We start from the raw sequence: 26,661 nt of genomic DNA, 5'->3' as shown, positions 1-26,661 counted from the left end.
ATGACATGTCAATACAATTACCCATTGTAATTATCTATTATTTTCAGTTTAAGAAGTAGAAGCCATGTAGGGTGGAAGCAAACCTTGAGAGATTTTAATTACATCACCCATTACTGTAAAAAGTAGCAGTACCACCACTGAAAGCCACAAAAAGCTTTACCCTGCTGTAAGAAACCTTAAGTTTGAACCGTTTATGAGAAGTGGAGGAGAAATAAATCAGAGTGGAATAGAATTTGGAATTCTTGGAATTATTATCTGGAAGAATTACACATATAATTATTCCTCTATTTTCTCTGCACATTTTTAGCTCCTCAGACATATTTTTAGAAATTTTCAGAAGCCACATCACAACTATTGGCCTGCTCATGCTTTCCCCCTTTTTGCCCCCCTTCATATATCAGAGCTATTTTCTAGAAAGTCATAGAATGAATTTATTAAACTTCATTAGGATTAAATCCTTACTTTTTAAAATATGATATGCATCAACAGGTAATATGATTTTTACACTCATGTGAACTACAGATCCCCTGTATGAAGAAATATTTGTCTCCAAGATAGGAAGATGCTAGCAGTCATTGAATTACTGCCTGTGGATACTGATCAAGTGAACATGAACAAGCTGCTCAAGAAAAGCAGTCACCTAAAATGTGACATTGCCAGTCTTCTTAAAGAAGTTACGTTTAGAAATCGCTTAAATGAGCCACTCCTTCAGAAGCAAAGGAAAAGAACAGAAGACTGAGGTAAACAGGCTCTCCATTCCTCAAGACATTCCAGTATTGGAATATTTTGTCATTGTTGTTGTCGCAAATACAAATGAAAAGCTGAACAGTATATTACGTGTATTATATATATATATTTATAGGTGTGCATAATAACAGTTTCAAAGTTCCAACAAAATTAATGGGAAATATTTCAAAATATTTTGTTCCTAAATTTTGGGTTAGCTTATCATTACATTGGGTTTTAGATGAGATCTTTCATTTGGTGTCCTGATGTCTGTATTTTTCTCTTGGCATTTTTGTTGGCCCAAATACATTTTCCCTTATGCATTTCCAGTCATATGATGCCTATGACACACTGCTTTGTTTGGTTATAGGTGAGTCTCAACTGCAGTGAGGTAACTCTCCAGGAAGTTCTGCCTTCAGGGGACAGCACAGTCCTGAAGACTTGCAAGGCACTGGGCCAAGACAAAATGCGCAGTTCAACATTGACTGATTAAAAACAAATACATCAGATCCAAACTTCCCCCCTCACCAAAAAAAAAAAAAAATTCGATTTTTTTAACCCCACCCAAATGGAAACAATCTGTCTTCATTTTCCTAATAGGAAATAAAATTTCAGCAAAATTGAATTTCTCAAAAAGAATGTTGTCTTTGTAGAAATTTCATTTTCCATGAGAAAATAAAATAATTGTGATGGAAAATCCTCAGAATCATCTGGAACAGGGGATTCTTTTCCTAATATTTTGTAAAGATTTTTAGAATGAACTCTACAAAACAATGATCAAAGTAAAGCTTACAAAATATTAGTTTATAAAAGATCAGACAAGAAGAAAAATGAAAAAAAGCCCCAAGCTCACAAAAAAACAAAAGCCATAAAAATGTGGTCCTACACTCAAAATGAGAACAGAGCATCCTAGATAGCATCCCTCAAAGCCTCTTCTGTCAGCAATGGCTGGAGAGATGTTCTGGCATAGGTAACTTGCATTACTCAGCACAGTCATGCATTCATACTGAGTCATTAGTCAGTAAAGTCTAGAATATGACTTCTTCCTAGATCTCTGTAAAAGAGCATGGCTTTCAAGAAGTAAATGAAATAAAATTGAGAAGTAATATATGTATCTATACAACAGGACAAAATGAATGGCTAAGATAATTTCAGAATGAAATAGCAGTGTAACATACATATATATATATATACAGGCAGGTTGTATTTTGATCTTAATGCAGGTTTTTAAGCAGCAGGTGAACCTTCTGATCTTTCAGTGTGAATGCAAAATATGTATAGCATGCTACATCTCATTTCTGCTCTCTTGGTACAAAATAATAAGCAGCAAACTTCTTTTTATTCAATGCCTCTTATTCTGGATTGGAAAAGATGATTTATCTAAGAACAACCATACCTGCTTGGATCAAAAGTTCGTGTAACCCAGTATGCTATTGCGCACAGTGGCCAAAAGGAAATTTTTAGGGAATAGTTTAAGAACAGAGAAAGCATATGGTAATACTTCCCTGCAGCGACCTCCCAGCTCCAAAAAGTCATCTGTGAGGCAGAGGTGATGTTTTAATATTTTCTCTGCCTAGATAGAGTCCACTGCCATGAACTTGCTTAGTTTTCACTTGACTGATACAAGTTTTAGTATGCACATTTAGTATTCCGAAACGTGAAGTTCCCCAGCTTAACCCCTCTTGTGTAAAGAACCATTTTTAAACACCTGCCAGTTGCTGTTTCATTTGATGGCCTCTTCTTGTATGGGAAAGAACAATGAACAGCCATTCTCTATTCATCCTGTTTCCCAGTGAAAATCTTTAAGAAGTATCAGATCAATACACACCAGCAAAATAACAGCATGAAACTCACTTAACCTGCACAAATCAGGTGGCATCACATTGGAGTCAGCAAGGCTACAAAAGCCCATTCTTGTCCAATTATCAATTCCAGTTAACACAAAAATAGGACTGTTTCTCCAATACCTGTCGCTGATTTTCTGTCTCTAGTCTCAGCCTGGCTTCTACGCATCTTCTGGTCTCCAGGAAGGCTTGACGTTGTGCTCTGTCTGATAGGTAGCTAATGAAGATTCCTGCAGTGTTCATACACATAAATAACACTGCCTGAGCTGCTATCTGCAATGAACAACAAATAGGATTTGATTAGACAGAAGCAGCAAAAATATCTGTTTAAAAAGAGAAAGAGAGAGAGAATGACTGCTCTGCAGTCATGTAGGCTGTAAAAACAATGGTTAGGAAAGTTTGCATAAAAGAATCTCTTGGATCTTAATTAGAGGCATCAAACGTGTAAAATGCTCTCTGCCTTGAGGAGGAAATATGCAGTATTTGGGGGCATTAAACTCTAGTTGAACCACAAACAATGTTTCTAAGAACTGACTCACAGGGTTTTAGTCAGGAATGATTACCAACATAATTAACAATTTGTTTTTGCACTGCCTCTTCTGTAAAAGCAACTTCATGATTTGTTTTGTGGCTTAGTTTGAGAAGAAAGCCATATTAAGGAAAACAAAGAGTGTCAGTTAGCTAAGAATTAATATCAGTATTAATAGTTATTCTGTTATTATTGACCAAATTAAATAAATTCATTTTCAGCTGATGCCAAAGCACAAGCTTGCACAATCTGAATCCTGAACCATTCAACAGGGGAAGCTGAAAGGATAACCAAATTCTTTCATAGCCTGTGCCTGTGTACATAGAACTTTTCTCCACTGAGGCCTACGTAAGAGCTGCACTCTTTTTCCTTGCAGAAGGTGCGTCACAGCTTCTTGCTTTGCAATATGAATTTAAAAGAGCCAAATGGGAGGGGATCCTTGAACAGTGTAAATTTCAGTGGCTTATTTGTCTTTCATTGATACCTCTTTGTGCTCTGTATGTTTGTAAGGCAGGGCACATCAACACCATTGAAGTGAGGATTGTTTGGGAAACTGCGTAAGAAACTTATAATATTTGCATGCACTAGAGACGGAACACTGACCTGCAGCTTCAGCAGCTTCACCCAATACCTCATCCCTGTTATAGGCTGCGAATTCATGTGAACTCCTCTCATTTTCCACTTGATCCCACCTTTTTTTAACTTGTAAGAGGGTCAAGAGTGAAAATTAAGTCCAGAAATTGTTAATAGTCCTCAAACGCATCACATAGGGCCAAACTGCTCTGACCGCTACCTTAGCTAGAGAAGCCCTCGGGGCAGGGTGAACCAGCTGAAGATCTGCAAACCACAGCTCCCCACCTTTGTGCCAAGCTCCAGTCACAGCCACTGTGCTGGTGAGGTCCCACTGAGGGCACCCTGACTTGTGGGATCACACCTCTCTCCCAGTGGCAGACCAGCCCTGGAGCAGGACTGGGCTACATTACCTCGTGGCCACATCACCCACCCAGCAAAGCCGCCCAGGCTCCAACAGCTATGGACCATAATGCTATGGGTGATACCTACAGGATCGTAACAACATCAGAACAGCCACGCCAGGACAGATCAAGTGTTCATCATTCAGGATCCTGTCTCTAATAGCAGACAACAGAGAGTGCCCAGGTAGGAGCACAGGGATAAAACAGGAGGTACAAGTACAAGAATAAAGGAAGGATTCAGTGATGTTTTGTCAAAACAGTCTTGAACACTCCAGCAGTCTGTGGTTGCGCAACATTGTGGGCTAGAGCTTGCATTTTTGTAGTATTATCTGATAATCAGTCTCCCTAAAATCAAAGTGTTGCTTGTCCTAACAGAAAAGAGAAAACATTTAGCAAAACTCCCTAATCTCATTGTGATGCTGAGCCTTGGATTTGCAGGTCTCACTCCTCACATTCATGTGAGTTTGAAGGTGAAATCTGATATCTAACCAAATGCATCTGGCAGAAACTTCAGCTTTATATATTCCCGTATTTCTGAATCTGGAGTATTGTTCTACGATAGTACAGGGAATTCATTTACAATTTATATGCCATGATTAAATAAGAATGCATATCCTGGCTCCAGCTGAAGTTTTGTTTAACCTTTGCCAGTAATAGACGTCTAGGCAAAGCTTATGAGAAATAGGACACGATTAGCATGATCCTTGCATCTTCCTGACTTCCAGGATCCTATGGTTTACAGCACCTCTGAGCTGGAGGTGACATACTGTACCCGTCTGCTTAACTTTTTCTGATACCTTTCTGAACTTAATTGTACCTTTGGCCCCTATGGCATTCAATGACAAAGATTTCTACAATTTAATTAGGCACTTTGTGATAAAAATGTTTCCTTTTGTTTGCTTTAATTCACAGGCTTATCATTTCTTTGAGTGCCTCATTATGCTTGTAATATGAGAAACAGTGACTAATCATTCCCAATTCATCTTCCTCTCACCATTCTTGATTTTACTGACTTATAGCATTACCCCTTAGTTTTATTTTTTAAAAGGGAGGAATCTGAGACTATTTAGTCTCACTGCATTTGTCACTATTCCACCCCTGTGCTTACTGCTTTTTCCCTGTTATCTACCTTACCCTGTTTTACTGGAGACAGGTTGCCCCAGACCAGCCAGCTTCCCTCAGACACTTTCTGCCTTTGCTCCAAGATAAACCAGAGAATGCAGTAATTCAGCCCATGAGATAACTCCTTTCTCATGCAGGCTACTAAGAGGCATATGATGAGCTGACATGAGATAAGACCGGTTCAGCAGGACAGCTGAAATCAGCTGTGGGTGGCTGGAGGAGTCAACATTTCATATCTTTTTGACTGACCTGAAGATAATCAACACTTACACACTAGGAAAGCTAGAGTATAGGGCGAAAAAAAGAAAAGCCTTTCACAACATTCGAAATGTGCATTTCAACAGTGAAAGCAGTGGCAGGGTGCTCTCCTTTGCTTGCAAATTCAATTGTAAGTTCCTGATGAGCCCAGTTTAGTCACCCGCCTCTGCTAATACTCAGGACTAGTGCCACTCACTTCAGCAGATCTCCTTAGAGCAAATGTAGTAGAATTTGGCCTTCAATTAGATTTCATGAGCACATAATTTGATTTGGACAAAGGGAATTATGGAAAACATATTACAGGTAAAACAACAGCTTACTCAGAGGCAGAATCTGCTTTTCTTACACATAGTAGTTTGATTGAAACCAATCTAAAGAGTAAAGCACTATGCCTTGCAAGGATATTAATCTGTGGCTCTTGTTAAAAGAATAAAAAAGACATATAAGACTTGAGTCTCTCATTGCCAGTCCTTTTTCCTGCAGCTTACTGTGGCCAATTCCAGAAGTCTTGCAGGATTTTCTACTGCCTATCAGGGCCACAAGCCAGGGCAGACTCCGATTTTATAAGATGTACACAGTCTCATATCTTTTTGACTGACCTGAAGATAATCAACACTTACACAGTAGGAAAGCTGAGGTACAACATGAAAAAAAGGAAATCTTTTCACAACATGTATAAGCTCTTTAGTGTATTTGCACCTTGCACAGCACTCGAATAAGCAACTGTAGCAGAGACAGCAAGTGATCTTAAAAAGCCATGAGTGATACATTTTGATGTTAAATAGGGCTCTGGGGAGGTCTGCTTCTTGAATATTTAAAAAATGCAAACAAGAAGGTACCCATCATCGTGCTGCTTGGGAATATCTGTGTAACAGGATCAGCACTGTCCCTGCTGAACCTGCAGTTGCACATAATCGCATAATAGGATGAACAGAGCTAAAGAAAGTTACTTGACAAGATCATGTAGGTAGTTAGAAGCAGACGTTAAAATTTTTACTCCAAAACTCTGCTTCCCGTATTCTCATAGGAGGTGATTAAGAGCTTAGTTCACAGAGAAATCACTTGTCAAATGAATTTACATTTATAAAGTGTCCATACAGGTGCCTTGGAGCCCTTTGCAAAATTGATATGAAAACTACCCAAAACCAAAGGCAATGAAAGGAGAGGACGCAGGTCAGACAAGAAAGCTAAGTTTAAATTTGACAGTACACATAGATTGAAATAATTTCATTTTTATCTGTCACTAATTGTATAAAAAGGGCTTTGCCAAGACCGCTGAAACCAAGATAATATTTTGAGTGGATTTGGGAACCACCAGATCTCAGACAAAGAAACAAATAAAAGGCACTAGACAGTGATCAGGAAGAAGTACCAATCCAAGTAGGTACAGTATAGTAATGTAAGAGAACAGGAAAAGGAAAATTCATTGAAAAGATGGTAAAGTAGCTCACAAGGCTGTTGCAAAGTGGTGGGTGAATCAGCCACAGACAGCTTTTCAAGACAGAATTGAATGTAGTTCAGGAAACAGGAAATTCAGAAGGGTACAGGTGAGTTACTGAGAGCAGAGCTGGGCTAAGCATAACAACAATTTGTAGGCATTTCTGTTATTAAGAGCACCTAATTGAGTTTGCCTTGATTTGGAGTTTACACAGAATCCTGTAAGTTTATGAACAACTGGGAGTGACTTAAGGAAGGGTTTGCAAGTGCCAGAAGTTTCAAAACTTAAAAAATCGTAACTGAAGTGTGTTTTAATTTTGCCATGAGTTTCGTCTTTGAAAAGGTGCAATTGTCCATCAGGGAATATAAAGCTGTAAGGCCAGCTGTTGAGTCTCCTAATTCAGTACTTTCTAAGACCTGCCATTAATAGACTTTTATGGAGTGTATAGTGATTGACTGACTTCAGCACTTCCAAAGACCCCATAACCTGAGGAAAAGTGAACACTTAGGAACATTCAACAAACCCAACAGACTGGAAATATGTTGTTTGCTAGCTAGCCCTAAAAGATAGTAATTGCCACAATCTTCATTATGAATAGTTGAACCAACGGTAGCATACATTCACATGGAAAGCACAGTGGAGGTGGAGGAGAGAAAGCAGAAAAAGTTTAGAAACAATTCTGAAAACCAGGAGGACACTGAACTTGTGTGTTACTGCCTCAAGTGCAGAAAGAAACCCTAGTGTGCTCTGCAGAATAAACCTATTATTAACCTCTTCAGCAGGTAATTTTGTTCTGCTGCATAAAAGCAGAGTAGTGCTGGGGCTGATCTTGCCAAAACACATCTAAAAAGTAAAGAAATGGTTTTTAATGTCATCTCTGGTTGGACATTCTCAAGGCAGATCAGTCCTAAAGGGCAGGAATTTCATTAATTCCTGAAATGATACTGTGGGAAACTATTTAATTCTTTTCCTATTTTGCTTTCTAATTTTGGATTGGCTTCAACAATGGATTAGAGTAGTTCTCGTCTGTTTTGGGAAAACTGGAAAAGTAAAGCAGTTGTGCTTCTTTAAGAGTGTTTTCAGCATGTGCTACATAAAGAACTGGTTGCTATGGTAATTATTATTGGTTAATTAGGTTTGGAGAAGCATTTTGATTCATCATTAGTTGTTTAACTAAAAATAGCAGCTTGCCACAAGGTTGGGTTTTGTAACTAAAATGTCTCAGAAACCCCATTACCCTCTCTCCCTTCTCCATCACCCCCTTGCTTAGGTTACTTTGAGGGAAAATAACTTATGCTCTCATAAGAACTGATCACCAGGAGTGAACTGAGGGTTGCATGAGAAATGTGGGATTTGAGACCAAAATGCTCTACTTTGTATAGAAAAGGAACATCTGGCAGCACAAACTCTACCACTCTCACTGCTGGGCTGCAGCAAGCCTCTATCTCCAGCTGAGACCATGATTTTATGAATCAAAGCTCCTGGCAGCAAAACTAGAAAGTACCTGTATCTCTCTACTGCATCTTGCCCACCTTGATCCCTCAGCACAGCTACCCCTTTGTCGTGCCAGATCAATTATTTGTGGGACCATACTGTGAACTGTATCAGGGAACTTGGCCAACTTAAAAAAACCAAACATTTGGTGTTGGCAGTGATTTTCCAATCTAGAGCAGTCTGATTGAGTTCACAGCACAGCCTCCACAGGGAGAGGAAGCACGTGAACATTCATAGTTGGCATTGCTGCCAACTCATTAAACTGAAATCATTGCTGCCTTATTGTTAAATCACCTTGTAAGTTTTTTTATTCCCCAGGTTCTCTCCTTCTGAATTCTCCTGGGTCTAACTGCTAAATGCCAATGGCCATGATAGAGGGTTTTTTGTTTGTTTTAGAGTGTGGGTGGCTTTTCATCAACATTTATTGGAAACCAACCTGTCCCACAAAGGTGCCCAAACTGCTGCCATGACTTTCCAGAAAGCTCATCTGTCCCTGATCTTCTATATTGTCCAATGCATAAGTACAACAGCTGTTTAACTCCTCACAGCTGGTGTGAGTGTTAACTCTTTTATCTGATCTAGATATACATAGTTTACTGAAAGACAGGAATATACAATATACAATACACCTGAGAAGACGGGGATGGAGAAAGGTATATTGTTTATTCATGGTAAATTTATTCAAGCACAGACTATTATGGTTAAGAGCAGTGCTTTAGCCCACCCACCCCTGATTTGTTAAATGTGAAAGGAGCCATTTACATCAGTGTCACTTCCTGATGTTGTGTTTAGAACTGAGTCTTGTGGTTCAGCTGTGCACAGCTCCCATGGGAACATTCTTCAAAATTCTTCAAAATTCTTCAAAAACTCAGGTCTTATTTATGCCCCTAGGAGAGCTGAGATCTTTTAAGAAGCCTGGTCTTGCTGCTTCCAGAACAGGCATTAGAGGATTTCACTATGTACTTAGAGACACAGTCTGGCCTTTAATGTGCAGGAAATTTGTAGCCTGCAAGGCAGGTTGGCCCTATCACGACACAAGGTGTACCCCAAAGAATTATCAACTTACCCTCAATGAGACTAACTGGTCTCAGACATGGTTTTCTCCACCCTATTGCAGAATATCCTAACATGCCTATTGCTCCTGCACTGCTAATTATTTAGAAAACAAAGACCAGTTTCCCTCTGAACCGTGACATGTTTGCATAAAATCAATTGTTCTAGTTCAAGACAGAATTCTGAAATATGTATCTTTAATATTCAGAGCAACAGTTTAATTTGCTGTTAGAAAAATAGCTATTTCCTTCTTGCTCTTCCTCTCATTGAATCCATTAGAAACGTAGAAAATTGAATGTCTGATTAAGTTGTTCATAGGTAGCTCAAACCATACAATTTGGTAAGTCAGCTATCAACTATAGCAAGACTTTTGCAACATGGTGTAGTACAAAAGATCTTTCAGGAAAATCATATCATGTCATATCAGACACATAAGGGCTGACATAACTTAAATGATGCACAGAGGCGGTCAAGCAAATACATAACCCTGCTAGTGCCATCGAGCAGCCCCAAATGGCAAATAATTTTCAGCACATCTCCTCTAACTCCCCTTAAGTTTGTTTAAAATTTAGGATTCAGTCATAATTTTAATTAGAAAAAAAATTATTCTGGGACTTTGGATAACCTTTTTTTGGTGCTTTTCTTTTTATAGATGTTAAAGTGACTAGACATGTCTGGGACAACGTCAGTAGTAGGGTCATAGCCTGTGCATACAGGCAAACGGACAGAGATGGATAAATGATATTCAATTTTTAGTAACTGCTTTCCACAGCTACAGGGTGCTCTGCTGAACTCTCTGACCCCCACCTAGGGACCAATCCTGAACTACACAATGACATCTGGTGATCATGTCTCCTGTGCACTGAGCAGCACAGCACTCTTTTGTCATCATTTTGCACACAGGATGCTATTACAGATACCTGAAATGTTCCTATTTAGAAAGAACAATCTTATCCTTTGACGTTAATAACCCTCTCTATTCAGTGTTTTCTGTGTGCCGGTTAGGTACCTTCTCCCTCTACTCTGAGACAGCTGCATTGCAGGGTAATTACAAAGAGAAATCTAAAGCCAAACCTTCCAGATGTCATCATTTCATTGTCCAAAAACATCACCTCATTTGGTGTGTTTAAGTAAATGTAAAAGGCTCAGACAGGAATCTGTTTTCTTCTCCAAATATACATAACCTTGAAACCATAGTACATGTCCTACAGAATTATTTTACATTACCTGTACTGTCTATCTAGGAGTAGATCCTGTAACGACCCACAAAAACCAGCAAAAACCAAGGCACAGCACAAATACCTGCACAACAGAGAACACACTGGAAGCACCCGTGGCAGTCAGGGTAGGTTAGGAAACTGTTGAAGTGATGGTATTCTCCTGCTCACTGCTCAGAAGGGAGTGTAAAACAGCTGTGGATTTTCCCTTTCTGTACTTCCATATTTCAGATTCTTGAAGCTCAGTCTGGCACTAAAAATTCGGCTACACTTTTTCTATGTGGAAGTTGATCTTCCTTACAAGCTACACATGTACTGTTCAAAACAAATACCAAAGTAATTACGTTCAATAGAAGCCACATTCCATTTAAAGCCACTAGAGAAATAAATTGCTCCTAATAAAAGTTACAGCATCTAAACAAAGATTTATAAGAAATTTATCTGAAATGTGGAAGCACACTCACAACATCCTAGATATGAAGAATTAAAAATAATTCCTGGGGTTTTTTTTTGAAGCAACCCTTACCAAATGTTAATTTTTCCCCTTGCATTACATACACGAATATCTGAATTGGAAATAACAGTCTCCTAATTCAGATGTACCCCCATTTGGGGACCAGCATTAGATATCACATACAACTTCTCAGTGACAAAAAATTCCGGCTGACATCCAGTCTGGAAATGTCTGAGAGCATCACTGAATTTTAGGGTAAGCCTGGACACCCAAAACCCAGGACCTCTAAAGTGAAAGTCACTTTTGGAAGTTTTCCTCAAATTACCTCAGTAGTTCTGCCTAAGTCAATGCAAGATAGCCAAGGCAGAAGAACTCCCAGTACTTCCCCTAATAGATTATACAACTGATTAGGAGTAGAAAAATGGTAGGAAAAAAAAAAAAAAAAGATTCATCAAAGCTGCTTTGCAACATTGGGAAGAGTTTAACTACATTTTAAGGAAAAGAGAATTAAGTTGTCTGCATTTCTGCTAAGTGAGTTGGGGGTGGTGTTCTGCACAGCTGTTTTTATTGCTCTAGATAATGGCTCTTATCCAAAGTAGGATGTCAAAACTGAGTGAGCAATAATTATGTTTGTAGGGCTGACAGCAGTTCATCTTTTCTGACACACTTCATTGCTGTTTTCATCTGATCAAATGTGTGCGTGTCCCAGCAATTACCTGCAGTATGTACTCCATGTCTCTTCCCAATGGAACTGGCAGTCTTCATGAGTCATGTACAGGTGACCCTGCTTTGGTGAATTCTGCAGAGTTGTAACAACAGACTGCACAAGAGAAGATTTTCATTTTTCTTCCTAGCTATGTTAGGCCACGTCATGTGTGTTTTCCTCTGAACTGTCAAGCTGTAGCCATAGGTGGAAGAAAGAAGCAAGATTTTGCAAATCATTTTTCCCCTTTGGTATTGCAATGGAAAAAGAAAGTAATAGCAAAATGTAATGATCTTAAATTACTCTTGGACTCTTTATCAAAAAATAAGACAGCCTTATGAAAGCCACTCCAGTCTGGGTGAGAGTGAGACTAATACCTATTAAAAAGTAAATTGGTTTACCTGAAATAGTACTGAAAATACTGGTAATGAAAAATAGACAAGGGATATCATAGTGTTGAGGGTCCTTTTCCAAACAATCCTCATCCTTCAAAGCCTGCTTCTATTCTGATGGGAAGCTCTACTGATCAGCTGTTTCTGTTAATCAGATTATACCTGCTGGCAAACAAACCACCCCCCATAGCTGTTCTTTTTTTTAAACTATTCACCACCAAAAAAGCCAAAACAGTGCTGGAAACAAAGGCTCTTTACACTTTATTATCAGCATTTTTAAATAAAGGCCAATGCAAGGTGAAATTTTTCCCACAGCTGCACCTGTAAGTGGTTGTCATTTTGCACAGGTGTCATTAGAGATGGAGTTTGCCCATTGAATCTACAGCTGATTGATGTGTGAGACGGCAAGAATAGACTTATAGTTCCCAGATCAAGCTGTAGGTTTGCTAGCCAAGAAATAACAAGGAAAATATCTCCTCTCTCCAAATTTCCCATTACAGCTGCTCTGTTTCAATTTTAAATTATTTTTGGAAAAGTGACCTGAAAACCCCAATGAAAGCAATTTGATATTCCCTGTGTTTATTTTTTCCCTCAGTATCTCGATTTGTTGTTGACTGTGATGAGCCCCTGAAAACCAAGAAAAGACAGAACTCAGCAATGCCATTTTTAGAGTCCTTTCCTAGCAAAATATTAAAAAAAAAAAAACAACCTACAGAAAACCAAAACACCTCCTTTCTCAGCTATCCCTGATGCTAATATTGGGCTGTAAACATGGCAGATTACAGCACCTGAGGCCTGCCTTTACTTTGGAGGAATCTTGAGTAGCATAAAGGCAGTGGATTGTAGTCTGACTTCAGTGTACACAGAATTTCAGGCATCCTTAACCACACTGAGAACCAGTGCTGATATGACCTTGGGAGACCACAAGAAATGGAGAGCCTGTAAGGATATGGATGAATCTGCAAGGAAAACTCTAGGATGGTTGGGCATGGGGTAATAGGGCCCAGGAGCCTTCGTCCTCCAGAGCTGAGCTGAACACAACTTAGGCACAGCAGAAGACATGAATCACTCCAGGTTAAATGAGAATTTTATTGATAACTATCTAGTGTTACTCAATATTCTCTTTAAGTCTGCTTTATCTCAAATTTTTTAACTCTCAATTAGGAACTGTCCTGGAGAGAAAATAGGGAAGGGACGTGGGAGCAAATGGAAATGTACCAGACAAAAGCTACAAGAGGTTACAACATTCCAGACCAGCTGGATTAAAACTTTATCTCAGAGAGTTAGGCGAGGACAAACATTTTCCTTTGTGAAACCTGTGGGTGTTGTTTTGCTATTAGTCATGGTGAACGCTTCAGTGTGGTGAGCTAGAAGAAGTCAGACTGACATCAAAAGTACAGAGAGTGCTGTGGGAAAAAGTTGATTCAGTCCTTTGGCTGGCAGAATACGCCACAGACAAATAATGAAGGATTAGGTTTCTTCTGCCACTTTGCTAGCAGAGGAGACATATAGTGCAGGATTCATTCTGCATTGACACTGGTGTGACCTAGGACTAATTCCTTTGAAGGCAGTGGCTTATTCTGGTATAAAACAAGGATGGGATTAACATCAAACCCTGATATTTACTGTGGGCCAAATTCTCCTTGCCTGACAATACAAGCCATGCCTTTGTTGTCACTGCTTGTATAAGCATGAGAAATAGAAACTGGACTGTTCGTGGAATATTAAATAAATGATACAAGACAAAACGACCGCTGTCTCTGATGATGAATAATGAATCCTGCTGACACCAGTGAGAGCTGCTGGAGACTATTAAATCTTGATGGACATAAACTAACAAGAGAAGCCCACCAGATGGTTTACATCAGGATAGCTGTGTATAAGTTCATCCAGGGTTTGATCCAATGCACAGCCATAAATGCTGTCCACATTTTTGCAGTTCAGGTTGTTTAAAGGCACCTACTCAGGAGCAAGGTCAGTCTTAACCAGCTCACACAGAAGTTCATTGGCTTTGAAGGGAAATTTGGTTGGGCAAAGCAGTGTTTGGTCTTAGTGAGTATTTAGCTCGTGTATGTACTATTTAGATCAATGTAGCAGCACTCATGATACATGAATATTGCTCTCTTAGGAACACTCAGCAGATGAGTGCTTGAAAAGAAATTGTGTGTGGCCTTGGACATGCTGGGATATGAATACAAAGGCTGACAATGCTGTGTTTCATGGCACAAAAACCATCCCAGAATTTAAGTCAAGAATTAGCTGACAAAGTGGATTTCTTACTGGAATTTCAGGCACTGGAGGGAACACTACTTCTGAGCCTTAAAAAAGAAAACCAAAGAAAATCAGTTTTATAAACTGATCTTCCGAATTGATTGATGTTTTTTGGAAGCCAGACAGCACTAATAGTTAAATCTATGAAAGGGCTCAAGGAGGAAGGACACAGTTAATGACAGGGTGAGACATTTTCTAGCATTTAATGCTTGATCCAAAGCCTGTTCTGTTTGATGGAGATATGCTTGCTGGCTCTGATGGCTTTTTAAGCAGCTTCCTCCAAGAATCTTGGTTTGTTAGCTATCAGAACACATGTGAAATGAAGCATTTCAGATATCCTAGGGAATGGCTTATGTCTCCTTCTTGATAACAATTTGAAATTTTTTTGACCTAGAAGGATTAGATCAGTTCTTAAAGTGTAATTTCTGTCACCCAGCCAGTCAGTACAGTGGCCAGATGCACCCTTTCCAAGGTATGTACAAATGTTTCAAACTGCAAAAAAAATTAGAATTTCTGTTCTTAAAGGAAAATAAGACCCCATCCAGGCCCAACTGTTCAAGTTCTTTTCTTTTTGTTTAGATAGTGCAGTGCTGAAAGCAATTAAAACCATGTCTATAGACAGCACTACAAACATGCTAGTTGTCGATATTAAGCTGACATCTGATGGCCAACACTGTACAGTAACCACATATGTAACCTATATTAAATTCTGGGTAAAAGTAAGAACAAGCTCAAATGACTTCTTCATGTTGCCCTCCTCATGAATATCCACATCCAATTGTTAAAGTCAGCTCGATTAATCATTATGTGAGCATAAATCTAACATATCCATGCCATAAAAGCACAATGTAGTTGTATTATAAATAACTTTTGTCATGCATTCTGGTCTTCTTTTTTGCATTCTGACATGTTTCTATGTATTATTTCCACAAAGAGTTTACAAAAAGGAGAAAAGTTCTAAGTCATGCCAACCATATTTTTAAGGAGAAAAATATTTTAAAAAGTAGAACCAGTTGGACTAAATACCTCACAAGATGATATTAAAAAAAAAAATAAATTTGAGAACAATGTCTGGAGACAGGCAAGACAAATCTGGAGAACTAGAAAAGGGCTATTTTAAAAAATTTCTTTAATGAAAACCAAAAAGTGTGTGTGTGTGTGTGTTTTAAAATTTTCAGTTCTTGGCAGATTATATATAAAAACCCAACCCTCACACTTTTTTCTCTTTCTCTAGTCAGTAGCAAAGAGGTGCCACTACTGCATTTCTGGGCAGCTCAGTCTTGTAGGTGTGCAAATGCTTTTCTTAGACTGGTACAATTCTGGTGGCACCCAGAAGGGAAAATGTGGCTACCTAGAGATATTTAAGAATCAGAAGACACCTACAGCATGTGAGCAGCATATGGTAGCTCTCAAATTCCCATTTCCACTGAGTTCAACTGGGAACTGAAATGAAAGAGTCATTGCCACTCAGAATTGCAAAATCTCTCCTCTGGGAGATGAGGGCTCCTGCTGACCTCAGTATTCAATAAAAAATCTTTGCTGGACCACAAGGGTGGACATTGCTGATCTGCAGGATTTGCAGTTGTGAGAAGTGATAGCTCAGGAACCAGTCCAGTCCAGGCCTTGCAGGAACACAGCAGTACCACTGGATTTGGATGGGATCATCCAGACATTCCTGGAAAAACGCATCCTAATCCATTCACTGTTGATGTGCATTATCTTCAAAATTATTATAATGATAAAAAAAACCCAGGATGACCTACCTCTACCTACCACATTATTTTCACTAAGAAGAACAAGAGCACCTGTATTCCACAAGTGTTTTATAGTATCATAGAATAGTTTGGGTTGGAAGGGATCTTTCAGATCACTTAGTTCCAACCCCCCTGCCATGGGCAGGGACACCTTCCACTAGACCAGGTTGCTCAAAGCCCCATCCAACCTGGCCTTGAAAGTGTCCAGGGAGGGGGCAGCCACAGCTTCTCTGGGCAACCTCTTCCAGTGTCTCATCACCCTCACAGTGAAGAATTTCTTCCTTACAGCTAATCTAAATCTACCCTCTTTCAGTTTAAAAGCATTACCCCTTGTCCTATCACTACACTCCCTGATAGAGTCCCTCCCTATCTTTCCTGGAGGCCCACTTTAAGTACTGGAAGGTTACTACAAAGTCTCCAGGAAGCCATCTCTTCTCTAGGTTAAACAACATCAACTCTCTCAGCCTGTCCTCATACCATCCTCTACTTTGAACAGAAAACCCTGCATGAATTTGCAAAGAATTCATCTTTCAAAGAGATTCCTGTATCTGGAAGGCATAGAAATGGTTGTCTAAAAATCTTTCATTAAAGGTTTCTGTATAGTTGCTCTGAACTGCTGATACTGATTTTTGCAATCTGGAAATAAAGACGTTTTGCTGAAAGCCTGAATTGCCCTTCACAACATGAAAAACGTGATTAAAATATTCTGGCAAGGTCAGAGTTTATTGCCCTTGAAGAGAACATTAGCCACCATGTTCCCTGAATTACAATTGTGTGCTGCTAAGGCCTTTTTCTTTATTGGAGAAGGAAGGAAACATTTTGTGTCTGTTCAAAAGTAAAAGCCCAATTGCCTGCTTTCTGGCAGGGTGGGATGCTCGGCCCTAAGAAAGGTGCTATGCTATTCCAGTAACAGAAAGCAGCCTCAGGTCGAATGGACCCATTGTGGGTGTTACACATGGAGAAACTTTGCAAGAGACAAACTATCCCATGAGGTTTCCCAGTGTGTAGGGTGGATATAGATGCAAAGGAAGAGCCAAGGCTCTTCCACCTCTTAACAATGTTCCAGCTACTCAGCAAGCATGAACTAATCTCTATATTTACTTATGGCACTGTATGCCTATATTGTTTCCATTACTTTCATGTGTACAATATATCTAAGAATAGTTCTAAAGTCAGCTGTAGTCCCAAAGATTTCAGAGACAATATCCATAGCTTTTAATGTACACAGGTACTTACATACTTTGCTTAGAGCAGAAACAACCAGGAGAATTCTTATTCTTTGTAATTAAGTGGCATATGCACTACAAATGTATATAATGAACAGAATCTACAATAATGATGATCCTCTGAATATATTTATATGTTTACTTTATATATATAAAAATAAAACAGATCAGACCACCACATTTATGACATAAGAGGAGGAAGATAGAAGGTCAATTAAAATGAGCTGATGATGACCTGAAAAATATTTTTCACTGTGTAAAAATGGCCCCTCCTTATTCAGCAGATTCACTCTTTTCCGTTTCTTTGCCTCCAGCAAAACTTTATTGACAATACAGCCTTTTCACCAGTTGTTAGCCTCTTGGAAGAGATGATTCTGTCATTTTCTTGCATCATCAGCAATATTATTGGCTAATGGTTGATCCAACGTGTTCTTAGCAAACCACAGATATAAATCCTTGCATTTGTGGCATTTCAGGCTACATAAATGAAGCTAGTTCAGACTAATCCATCAGCCTCAGTGTAGCAATTATTAGAAATACAAAATGGTTTTCTTCTTTGGAAACTGGGGATTGAGAAGACTTTACATCATAGCCGGAATTAGGAGCCAGTATCATTTAATTATAGAAAGTAGGGCATGAGAGGACCTTGACAGGTCATTTAACCCATGCTCCAGGTCCTGGATATTATCTAAATCACTCCTAAAAAAAATGCCTCTCTAAACTGCTTAATCATACTTCAGAGTAAAGCCTCCCAGGCAAAATGAGGTTGTTTAAGTTATTGTTATTAGGTTATTGTTACAGGTTTCTCCTACTAGCTAATGTAAATATTTCTTTTCATAATTTAAGCCCATCATCTCTTGATAGCTATAGGTGAAACAAAGAACAATTAATTTCTTCCTCTCAGTAGCAACCCCTTCCATATTTGAAGGCTGTCACCGACTCCCTTCTCCTTCCTTTTCTCTAGAGCAATCCTCTTCCTACAGAAGTAGTGAAAATGAGCAGTATCTGTTGCAACTGAAAACAGTATGTTTAAAGATCATCAATGCTTTGTTGGGAGAAGGTTAGTTTCTGGCTTTTAAAAAGAAAGGTAGTGTCAGTTGCTCAAAATATTGTCCTGGCATTGGTGAACCGCCTAAGGGTAAACCTGCCTCTAGCTTTCTTTGGCAGAAAGCTTTTCTGCTGAGAAAGCCATAGTGAGACCACAGTTCACACACAGGTTTATCCAATATCTCCTAACACTTCTGTAGCAATCTGACCATCTGAAACTGAATGGTTGGTGCTGATGGAGGAGCTCTTTTTGCTGGTGGAAAGGATGGACATATATTAGTGATATTCCTCAAACTCTCCCACCTGTAATACCACATACCACAGAGATCTGGTGGGTGGAGAGAGCATTGTTGCCCCAAAGAAGCACAGCATGTGTGTGTGCCTGATGTTTGCTATAAGCTTGTGCTCTGGGACTGCCTGATGTCACCAGATGGGGATGGGGAAAGCAAGGATGCTGCTTTGAGCTTTGGACCATGTGATGGTGATAAGCCCATAGAACAACTCTCACGAAGAAGTGATGTGCCAGGTCAGGTGATGACACGTGGTAGACATGGTAGTGTTAGGTTTACAGTTGGACTCAATGATCTTAAGGGTCTTTTCCAACCTGAATGATTCTATGTTTCTGTGATACGGGCCTGCAGTTAAGTCCCACAGCAGGACTCAAGGCTGGAATGGACTGAAGTAAGGGCAGAAGGCATGGCATGTATATTAAACCAGGGCTCACACTGCAATTGCAGGAGCTGTGCCCTGTGCTGGCTGTGTGTTTGCTTCAGGCTGGATTCGAAGATGTTAGTTCTGCCCTCCAGATCCTCAGCAGATCTTCAGATCTGTCTACTTGAAACAATACATGTACTGCTATCACAGAATCACAGAATAAATGAGTTTGGAAGGGACTTCTATAGTCAAACCTCCTTCCTCAAAGCAGGGTCACCTAAAGCAAGTTGCCTGGGGTCTTGTCCAGTCAGATTTTGAATATTTCCAAGGATGAAGACTCCACAACATCTCTGGGCAACCTGTTACAGTGTTCAATCACTCTGACAGTAGAAAAAGCATTTTCATGTTTAAGTGGAACCTATTGTGTTTCAGTTTGTGTCCATTGACTCTCATTCTGTCACTGGGCACCACTGAGAAGAGTTTGGTTCTGTCTTCTTTACTACCTCCAGTAATGTATTTATACTTATGAATCAGATTACTCCCTCCCCTCCCCGCCCCAACCTTCTCATCTCCAGGCTGAACAGTCCCAGCTCTCGCAGCCTTTCCTCATTTGTCAGACGGCCCTTCATAGCCCTTCTCTGGACTCACTCCAGTATGTCCATGTCTCTCCTGTATTGGGTAGCCCAGCAGTGGGCACAGCACTCCAGATGTGTTTCACTAGGGCTGAGCAGAGGGGAAAGATCACCTTCCTCAACCTGCTGGGAATGTTCTGCTTAATGCATCCCAGGAGGCTGTTGGCCTTCACACTGCCAGTTCATGGTCAATTTGGTGTCCACTGGTCTGCTTCCAGTCTGTACTGGTGCATGAGGTTATTCCCCTCCAAGGTGCAGAACTTTGCATTTCCCTTCTGTTGAACTCCTTGATGTTCCTGTCAGGGCATTTCTCCAGCCCACCAAGGTCCCTCTGAATGGCAGTGCAATCACCCAGGGTATCAGCCACTCCTCCCAGTTTTGTATTGTCTACACCATATAAGACTGCTTCTATTGAGTTTGGTGGGAGTTAGTGGGACTTAAGGAGTCCCACGAGATACCCTTATAACCACTTAAATGATTTAAGGGATCCCTTAGCCTGTAGAGTGTTGAAAATCTCACTTGCTACCTCCCTGTACTTTTAAGTCTCTAGATCACATTGAAAAATGGGCTCTGTGCCAGATGACTATCTTGGGAATAATTGCTATGACCACCTATCTGTCCATGTTTTGTAAACCACAGGGTTCATGCAAAGTCTGTGAGAATTTTTCTGTGTGTGTTTATGATTTGGATTTTTAATCCTTTCCTTATTTGTAGGACATTCTAGCATTTCCCTTTTTTGTCTGAGATTCCTTGTATTGTCATTATATGGTAGAGGCCACTAAGTTCTGACTAAGCACTTTGCAAGTTCTCTGCAAATCTGCAACTGCTGAATCCATATTGCTGTTAGCCAGAAGACAACAATTTGATTTCCAGATTATAGTTTGAGGTTTTGATGATAGTAATTAGAAAAAATGTCTCTTAATTAATGGTGTGTGCATTTTCCATTTTTAAATTGCACCTATAAACTCTCTTTAGATATACACAAACTTTAGAAACATAGTAAATATTATTTTGACTTGCAAATGTAATTACTGAACCTGAAAGCAAGTTACAAAAAAAAGAATAAAGCATGAAATTCCACAGCATTGCCTTTGCTGAGTATTTGTATTTATCTAGTACAAATATATGTAAATCTATGAAGTGTTTTGAACCTTTAAAGATTTAAATAGGGGATATTATTCAATTTTATTAGATCTATTTGTTGCTTTTGGATTTTAAATAATGTCAAGTTTAATTACAGAAATCTTGTGTTACAGAAGAAAACCAGAAGTGATCTCAAGGAGGAATACTCTTCCTTCTTGTACATCATCAAGACAGTTCTTTAATACATGATACTTGGATAGACCATTTGTAAATTCAGTGAGGAAGTTAGCATGTTCTGCTGTCATGGAAAGTAATCTGGCCAGTAAAAGCTTTGTTAGCTGCTTGAAGAGGAAAGAACAGCTACCATAACAATCTTTGTACTAAGTTTCAAGGCCTCAGGCTATCAAACAACTTAAACTTATACCCATCTTTATGCATATGAGTGCTTTTCTTGACTTTAAAATAATTGGCATAACGTTAAGATGAATTCTTTTACACTCCTTTTCCAAAGTCACATTACCTCTGAGACTCCTCTCTTTAAAGCTTTTAAATTTTATTGTCTTGATTGTTGATGGGATTTTGAGTAAATGAATGCTTACATTAGATATTCTACTATGGAGGAATAGCAAAGAAGAGTGGCTGTCATCAGATAGTGTACATAACTATGCCTTAAGAATAAGTAGACACAAGTACATTTTTACAGGAAAGAAAGTGATAAGTCATTGGAAAATAATTTCTAAGCATGAAGAGCTATTAATATTATAAGAAGATTATTGGAGGCCCTATCATCCTGTACCATCACATAGAAAATGGGAACACTTCATGTGTTCTTCTACCATTCTTGTAGCCTCTCAGGTGGCTAATGAAACATAGCAGACAAAACCAATTGCATTAACAGAAATGAAATACATATGATAAATTCTTCTTCTCTTCCCATTATTGTCAATAAGCTGCTATTACTCTAGGGATTAGGGAGAACATGGAAACTATCACAGCATCAGTCAGAGTGGCACTTAGCTACATTCTGGAAATGTCAAAAAAATTTTTACAGTAACGTCCTTGGGAAAGATTCATATGACTTAAGTTCTGCCTAAGTCTCAAAGAACAATTTTCACTAGCTACTCTCAAGGACCTTCAGATCTTGGAGGAATCTCCTATAAATCTCTCCATCCATTTGGGGATATAGTGCTTCCTTAGTGCTTCAAGTATAGGCTACTATATAGAATCATAGAATTATTTAGGTTGGAAAAGACCTTTAAGATCATCAAGTCCAACCATAAACCTAACACTGCCAAGTCCACCACTAAACCATGTCCCTAAGCTCCACATCTACACATCTTTTAAATACCTCCAGGTACCACTTCCCTGGGCAGCCTGTTCCAGTGCTTGATAACCCTTTCAGTAAAAAAATTTTTCCTAATATCCAATCTAAACCTCCCCTGGCACAACTTGAGGCTATTTCCTCTCGTCCTACCACTTGTTACTTGGGAGAAGAGACCAACCCCCACCTCACTACAATGCTCCTTTCAGGTAGTTGTAGAGAGCCATAAGGTCTCCCCTCAGCCTCCTTTTCTCCAGACCAAACAACCCCAGTTCCCTCAGCCGCTCCTCATCAGACTTGTGCTCCAGGGCCCTCAGCAGCTTGGTTGCCCTTCTCTGGACACGCTCCAGCACCTCCATGTCTTTCCTGTAGTGAGGGGCCCAAAACTGAACACGGTACTCGAGGTGCGGCCTCACCAGTGCTGAATACAGAGAGACGATCACTTTTCTCGTCCTGCTGGCCACACTGTTTCTGATACAAGCCAGGAATGGTATCGGCCTTCTTGGCCACCTGGGCACACTGCTGGCTCATATTCAGCCGGCTGTCGACCAACACTCCTAGGTCCTTTTCTGCCGGGCAGCTTTCCAGCCACTCTTCCCCAAGCCTGTAGCATTGCATTCGATTGTTGTGACCCAAGTGCAGGACCTGGCACTCAGCCTTGTTGAACCTCATACAATTGGCCTTGGCCCATCCATCCAGCCTGTCCAGATCCCTCTGTAGAGCCTTCCTACCCTCGAGCAGATCAACCCTGCCTCCCAACTTGGTGTCATCTGCAAACTTACTGAGGGTGCACTCAATCCCCTCATCCAGATCTTTGATAAAGATATTAAACAGAACTGTCCCCAATGTGCTTAACACCTTGATCAGGCAAACCAAATATACACCTCCCACTCAGCTTCATTGTAATTCAGAGGAGGACAGGCAGGGGGGAGGCTGCATCCCTGCAGTGCACTAAACAGCATTGAAGAACATCTTCGGAATGCAATCATCTATGCTGCTAAACCACCAGAATGGTTGCAGGCACTGTTCTGGCCTTGGTCAGCCACCCCTCCATCCATAGTTCCCACGCATAGTTTGGCAGTCATCATAGACCTGTTTTTCCCACCACACAGGTTGGATGCAGGCACCCTGTTTTGGATGAGTCAATACAGCTACAGCCTTTGGGGAGAGGGATGGTCTGAATACTGATATGTGTTCTAGCTTTGATTAACTCTTTGGGCAGCACAGAGCTCAACCTGAGACCTACTATCTTCAGACAATTTCACTCAGTGCCCAGGAAGGAGGAAATTTCTCCTTGCTCAAGAGCTTACAGCATTTGCAGAAGGATCAGGACTTGATTTCTGGTTTTCCCTCAATTCTATGTAAAGCAGTTTGAATCTATGGATCCCAATTCTGGGAAAGAGACCTATTAAGGCAACAAATTAATCAAGGTCGGAATCTTCTCCATTCCTCTCATTGAAACTGGTGCACTGCACAGATGTGAAAGCAAGAAGCATGGGGTCACAGGGAGGCCAGCTGAGGAGGTGTCTGGCTCTGTAGCCCAGTGCTGCAAGCACAGCCTTGTATAAACTATATGGCAGGTACTTTAAAGTCCCCTCAGCACAGATGAACTAATGTAAAGGGATCTTGGAGTCACTGATGATAGGGCTGAAGTAGAATAGAATAGAATAGAATAGAATAGAATAGAATAGAATAGAATAGAATAGAATATTTCAGTTGGAAGGGACCTACAGTCTTCATCTAGTCCAACTGCCTGACCACTTCAGGGCTGACCAAAAGCTAAAGCATATTATTAACGGCACTGTCCAAACGACTCTTAAACACTGACAGGCTTGGGGCATCGACCACCTCTCTAGGAAACCTGTTCCAGTGTTTGACCACCCTCTCGGTAAAGAAATGCTTCCTAATGTCCAGTCTAAACCTTCCCTGGCGCAGCTTTGAGCCATTCCCATGTGTCCTGGTATCACTGGATCCCAGGGAGAAGAGGTCAGCACCTCCCTCTCCCCTTCCCCTCCTCAGGAAGCTGTAGAGAGCAATGAGGTCACCCCTCAGCCTCCTTTTCCCCAAACTCAACAAACCCAGGGTCCTTAGCCACTCCTCATAGGACATGTCTTTCAGCTCTTAAGAGAATTCTGTGGAACCAGATCTTTTAAAAAAGAGTGAAGTTGTATGCAAACATTCCCACTACATTCAATGTATTCATTATTTAACAAAAAATATGTGTGGCTGACAGAAGTCAACACAGTATTCCTCTTTTGATGCATCATGGAAAGTGATGGGCATGTTTTGCACAAAACCCTCAAAGCAATTGAATGTATTAGTCACATATTACAGCAACTGAGAAAGGCAAATTTTCAAATCAAATGAAGCACAGAAACATAAAGTGATGTGTGTGGGTCAGCACAGGCCAATGATAAATTTAGTGTTGAAATGGGAATGATCCTCATTCCCAGTCCCTAGCTAAAATCTGTGGTGAATCACACTCCTTCTAAAAGAATATGCATGTCTGGCATATTAAATTAGATCCACAGTGAGCACGTGTGGGGTGATTTCTATGTCAATTATAACCCTATCTATTATGCTTATGAAGATTATTAATACTAATAAGCATTAGAGATACTTTCATATGTGACAGAATCATAGGATTAAAGAATGTGTATATCTAGATCTTGTATGGTTACTTGAGTAACTGCCATAAGATCCAAACAATTTCTTTACCTAAGATCCTTACTCCAGAGTTATGAAACACCTGGTACACTGTATAATATCATTTAGTTCTTTTGTGCTGCTTGATTTTCCTGGTTATTATTATTTCTTCTTTGCATTGTGATGTTACCTCTGGATTGATGGATAAGGCTCCTACTGTGGTAGAACTAAAGCAAGCAGCACAGAACAGATAGCTCCGTCCCTGACTAGCTCTCAGGTAAACAAAGCAGCAGAGTTTGAACAAAGGAGAAATAATAAAGTGCCTGGAGATCAGATCCCTCCAAAGAAACAAACTGATTTTTCTAATTAGGATTCTGCCACTGTTGAATGCTTCCACTGATGTCAGTAAAGAGGGTTTTCTGCACTGTATTTTTAAGGGACTGTGCTGTTAAAACAGATGAAAGTAAAGATACGGAAAAATCCAAAACTGTAAAATAATTACTAAATCAAAATTGAAAAAGAAAATTGAGGTAAAAGAATTAAATCATTAAACTCATTCAAATAGTATTTCATCTATACCGGGGGCTACTGTTCTCTAGATTAAGACTAAGAGCATCATATAAAATTATAACACCAACATCAGACTGTTTGGGAGAAGCACAATTAATTATTTGTTGGGGTTGTGAAAAAAAAATTGGCTTGGGTTAGTTTTGCTTTTTTTTTTTTACACTGATATGCTTCAGCTGTTTCTCAGACTGCAGCAATGGTTAATTAATGAACTCAGCAGCCTTCCTCTCTCCTCTAGGGCTAACTGCATGAAACCTTGCAGCAGCAGAAGCTGGCAAATGAAATAGCAGCACTTCTTAAAATAGTTGCTAATAAACAAAACTCACGTGATCAAATATTACTCTGTCCGCCAATGGCTGCTTGGCTTTGCAGTTTGCCCTGTGTACATTTCCTGACATTTTTTGTTCTAGATTAGGAAGCACCACGCTGGTATCTCTGTCTGCAGACCTGGGTGTTTGGACAGATAAGAGTGACAGAGCTCACTCCAAGAGATTCCTGGAGGAGCTGGATGCCCACATTTGTGTTCTCTTTCAGAAAAAATGTGGATTCAGAGCAATGCTTTCCCTAAAGAGGGTCCTGAGAAGTGATCTTCCTGGTTCACCTAAAAATCCTAATGTCTTTGCGATTCTTTATATTACACTCTGGGCTTTAAATCAGGTCCCTAAATCAAGCTGTTGGAAGTCTCTGAGTCAGTCAGGCCCTAATAAGATCCCTTAGTAAGATCCTTAGTTCCAAGAAATGCTAAGTACTCAGTACTTTTTTGTGCTTGATCCCTTTTGACCAGCCAGATCTCTTTTATCCCTGGTTTGACTGAGTGAGACTGGTACCAAAATGCTCAAGATTCACTGCATCACTAATTCAGCAATTTGCATTCATCTCCTTCCTTGGGCCAGATTGCAATTCTACAGTCCCTTCTGCGCTGGGGATGGGTACAAGCTGCACTGCACCAAGAACAGAGCAAGTAAAACAGAGTTTGTCTCTGAAGGAAGGGCTACATGAAAAAAGCAAAGGCTCAGAAGCCACAAAGCAAGGTCCTTGCACTTCTCATTTGCAGATATATGACTACAAGAGTTTAAGCCAGAAGCCTGTGTTGAAAGCCACCATGCTCTTACGGATCCCTACACAACATGCAAAAAGAATCCAATGTCTCAGATTGAATGAATATAAAATAGCCAGTGTGATGAATGGGAGGAAAGCTGGCTAGGAGGGAACTACTAAAGGCATGGAGTATGTCTTAAATCTCGTTTTTCCCCAGG

The 26,661-nt window shown here is 40.0% G+C and overlaps 1 protein-coding gene across 1 annotated transcript in view; it reads right to left on the bottom strand.

Moving 5' to 3' along the window:
• ADCY8 (adenylate cyclase 8) overlaps positions 1-26,661 on the bottom strand; it is a 141,431-nt gene that overhangs the window by 106,202 nt on the left and 8,568 nt on the right. Inside the window, 1 exon segment of the mRNA XM_030012099.2 lies at positions 2,694-2,843. Coding sequence (XP_029867959.1) covers positions 2,694-2,843 — 150 coding nt within the window.

The sequence above is a fragment of the Aquila chrysaetos genome, chromosome 4, assembly GCF_900496995.4.
Source record: "Aquila chrysaetos chrysaetos chromosome 4, bAquChr1.4, whole genome shotgun sequence".
NCBI lineage: Eukaryota > Metazoa > Chordata > Aves > Accipitriformes > Accipitridae > Aquila > Aquila chrysaetos.
Note: the sequence above shows the minus strand (reverse complement) of the source record. Positions and strands in the feature narration are given on the sequence as shown.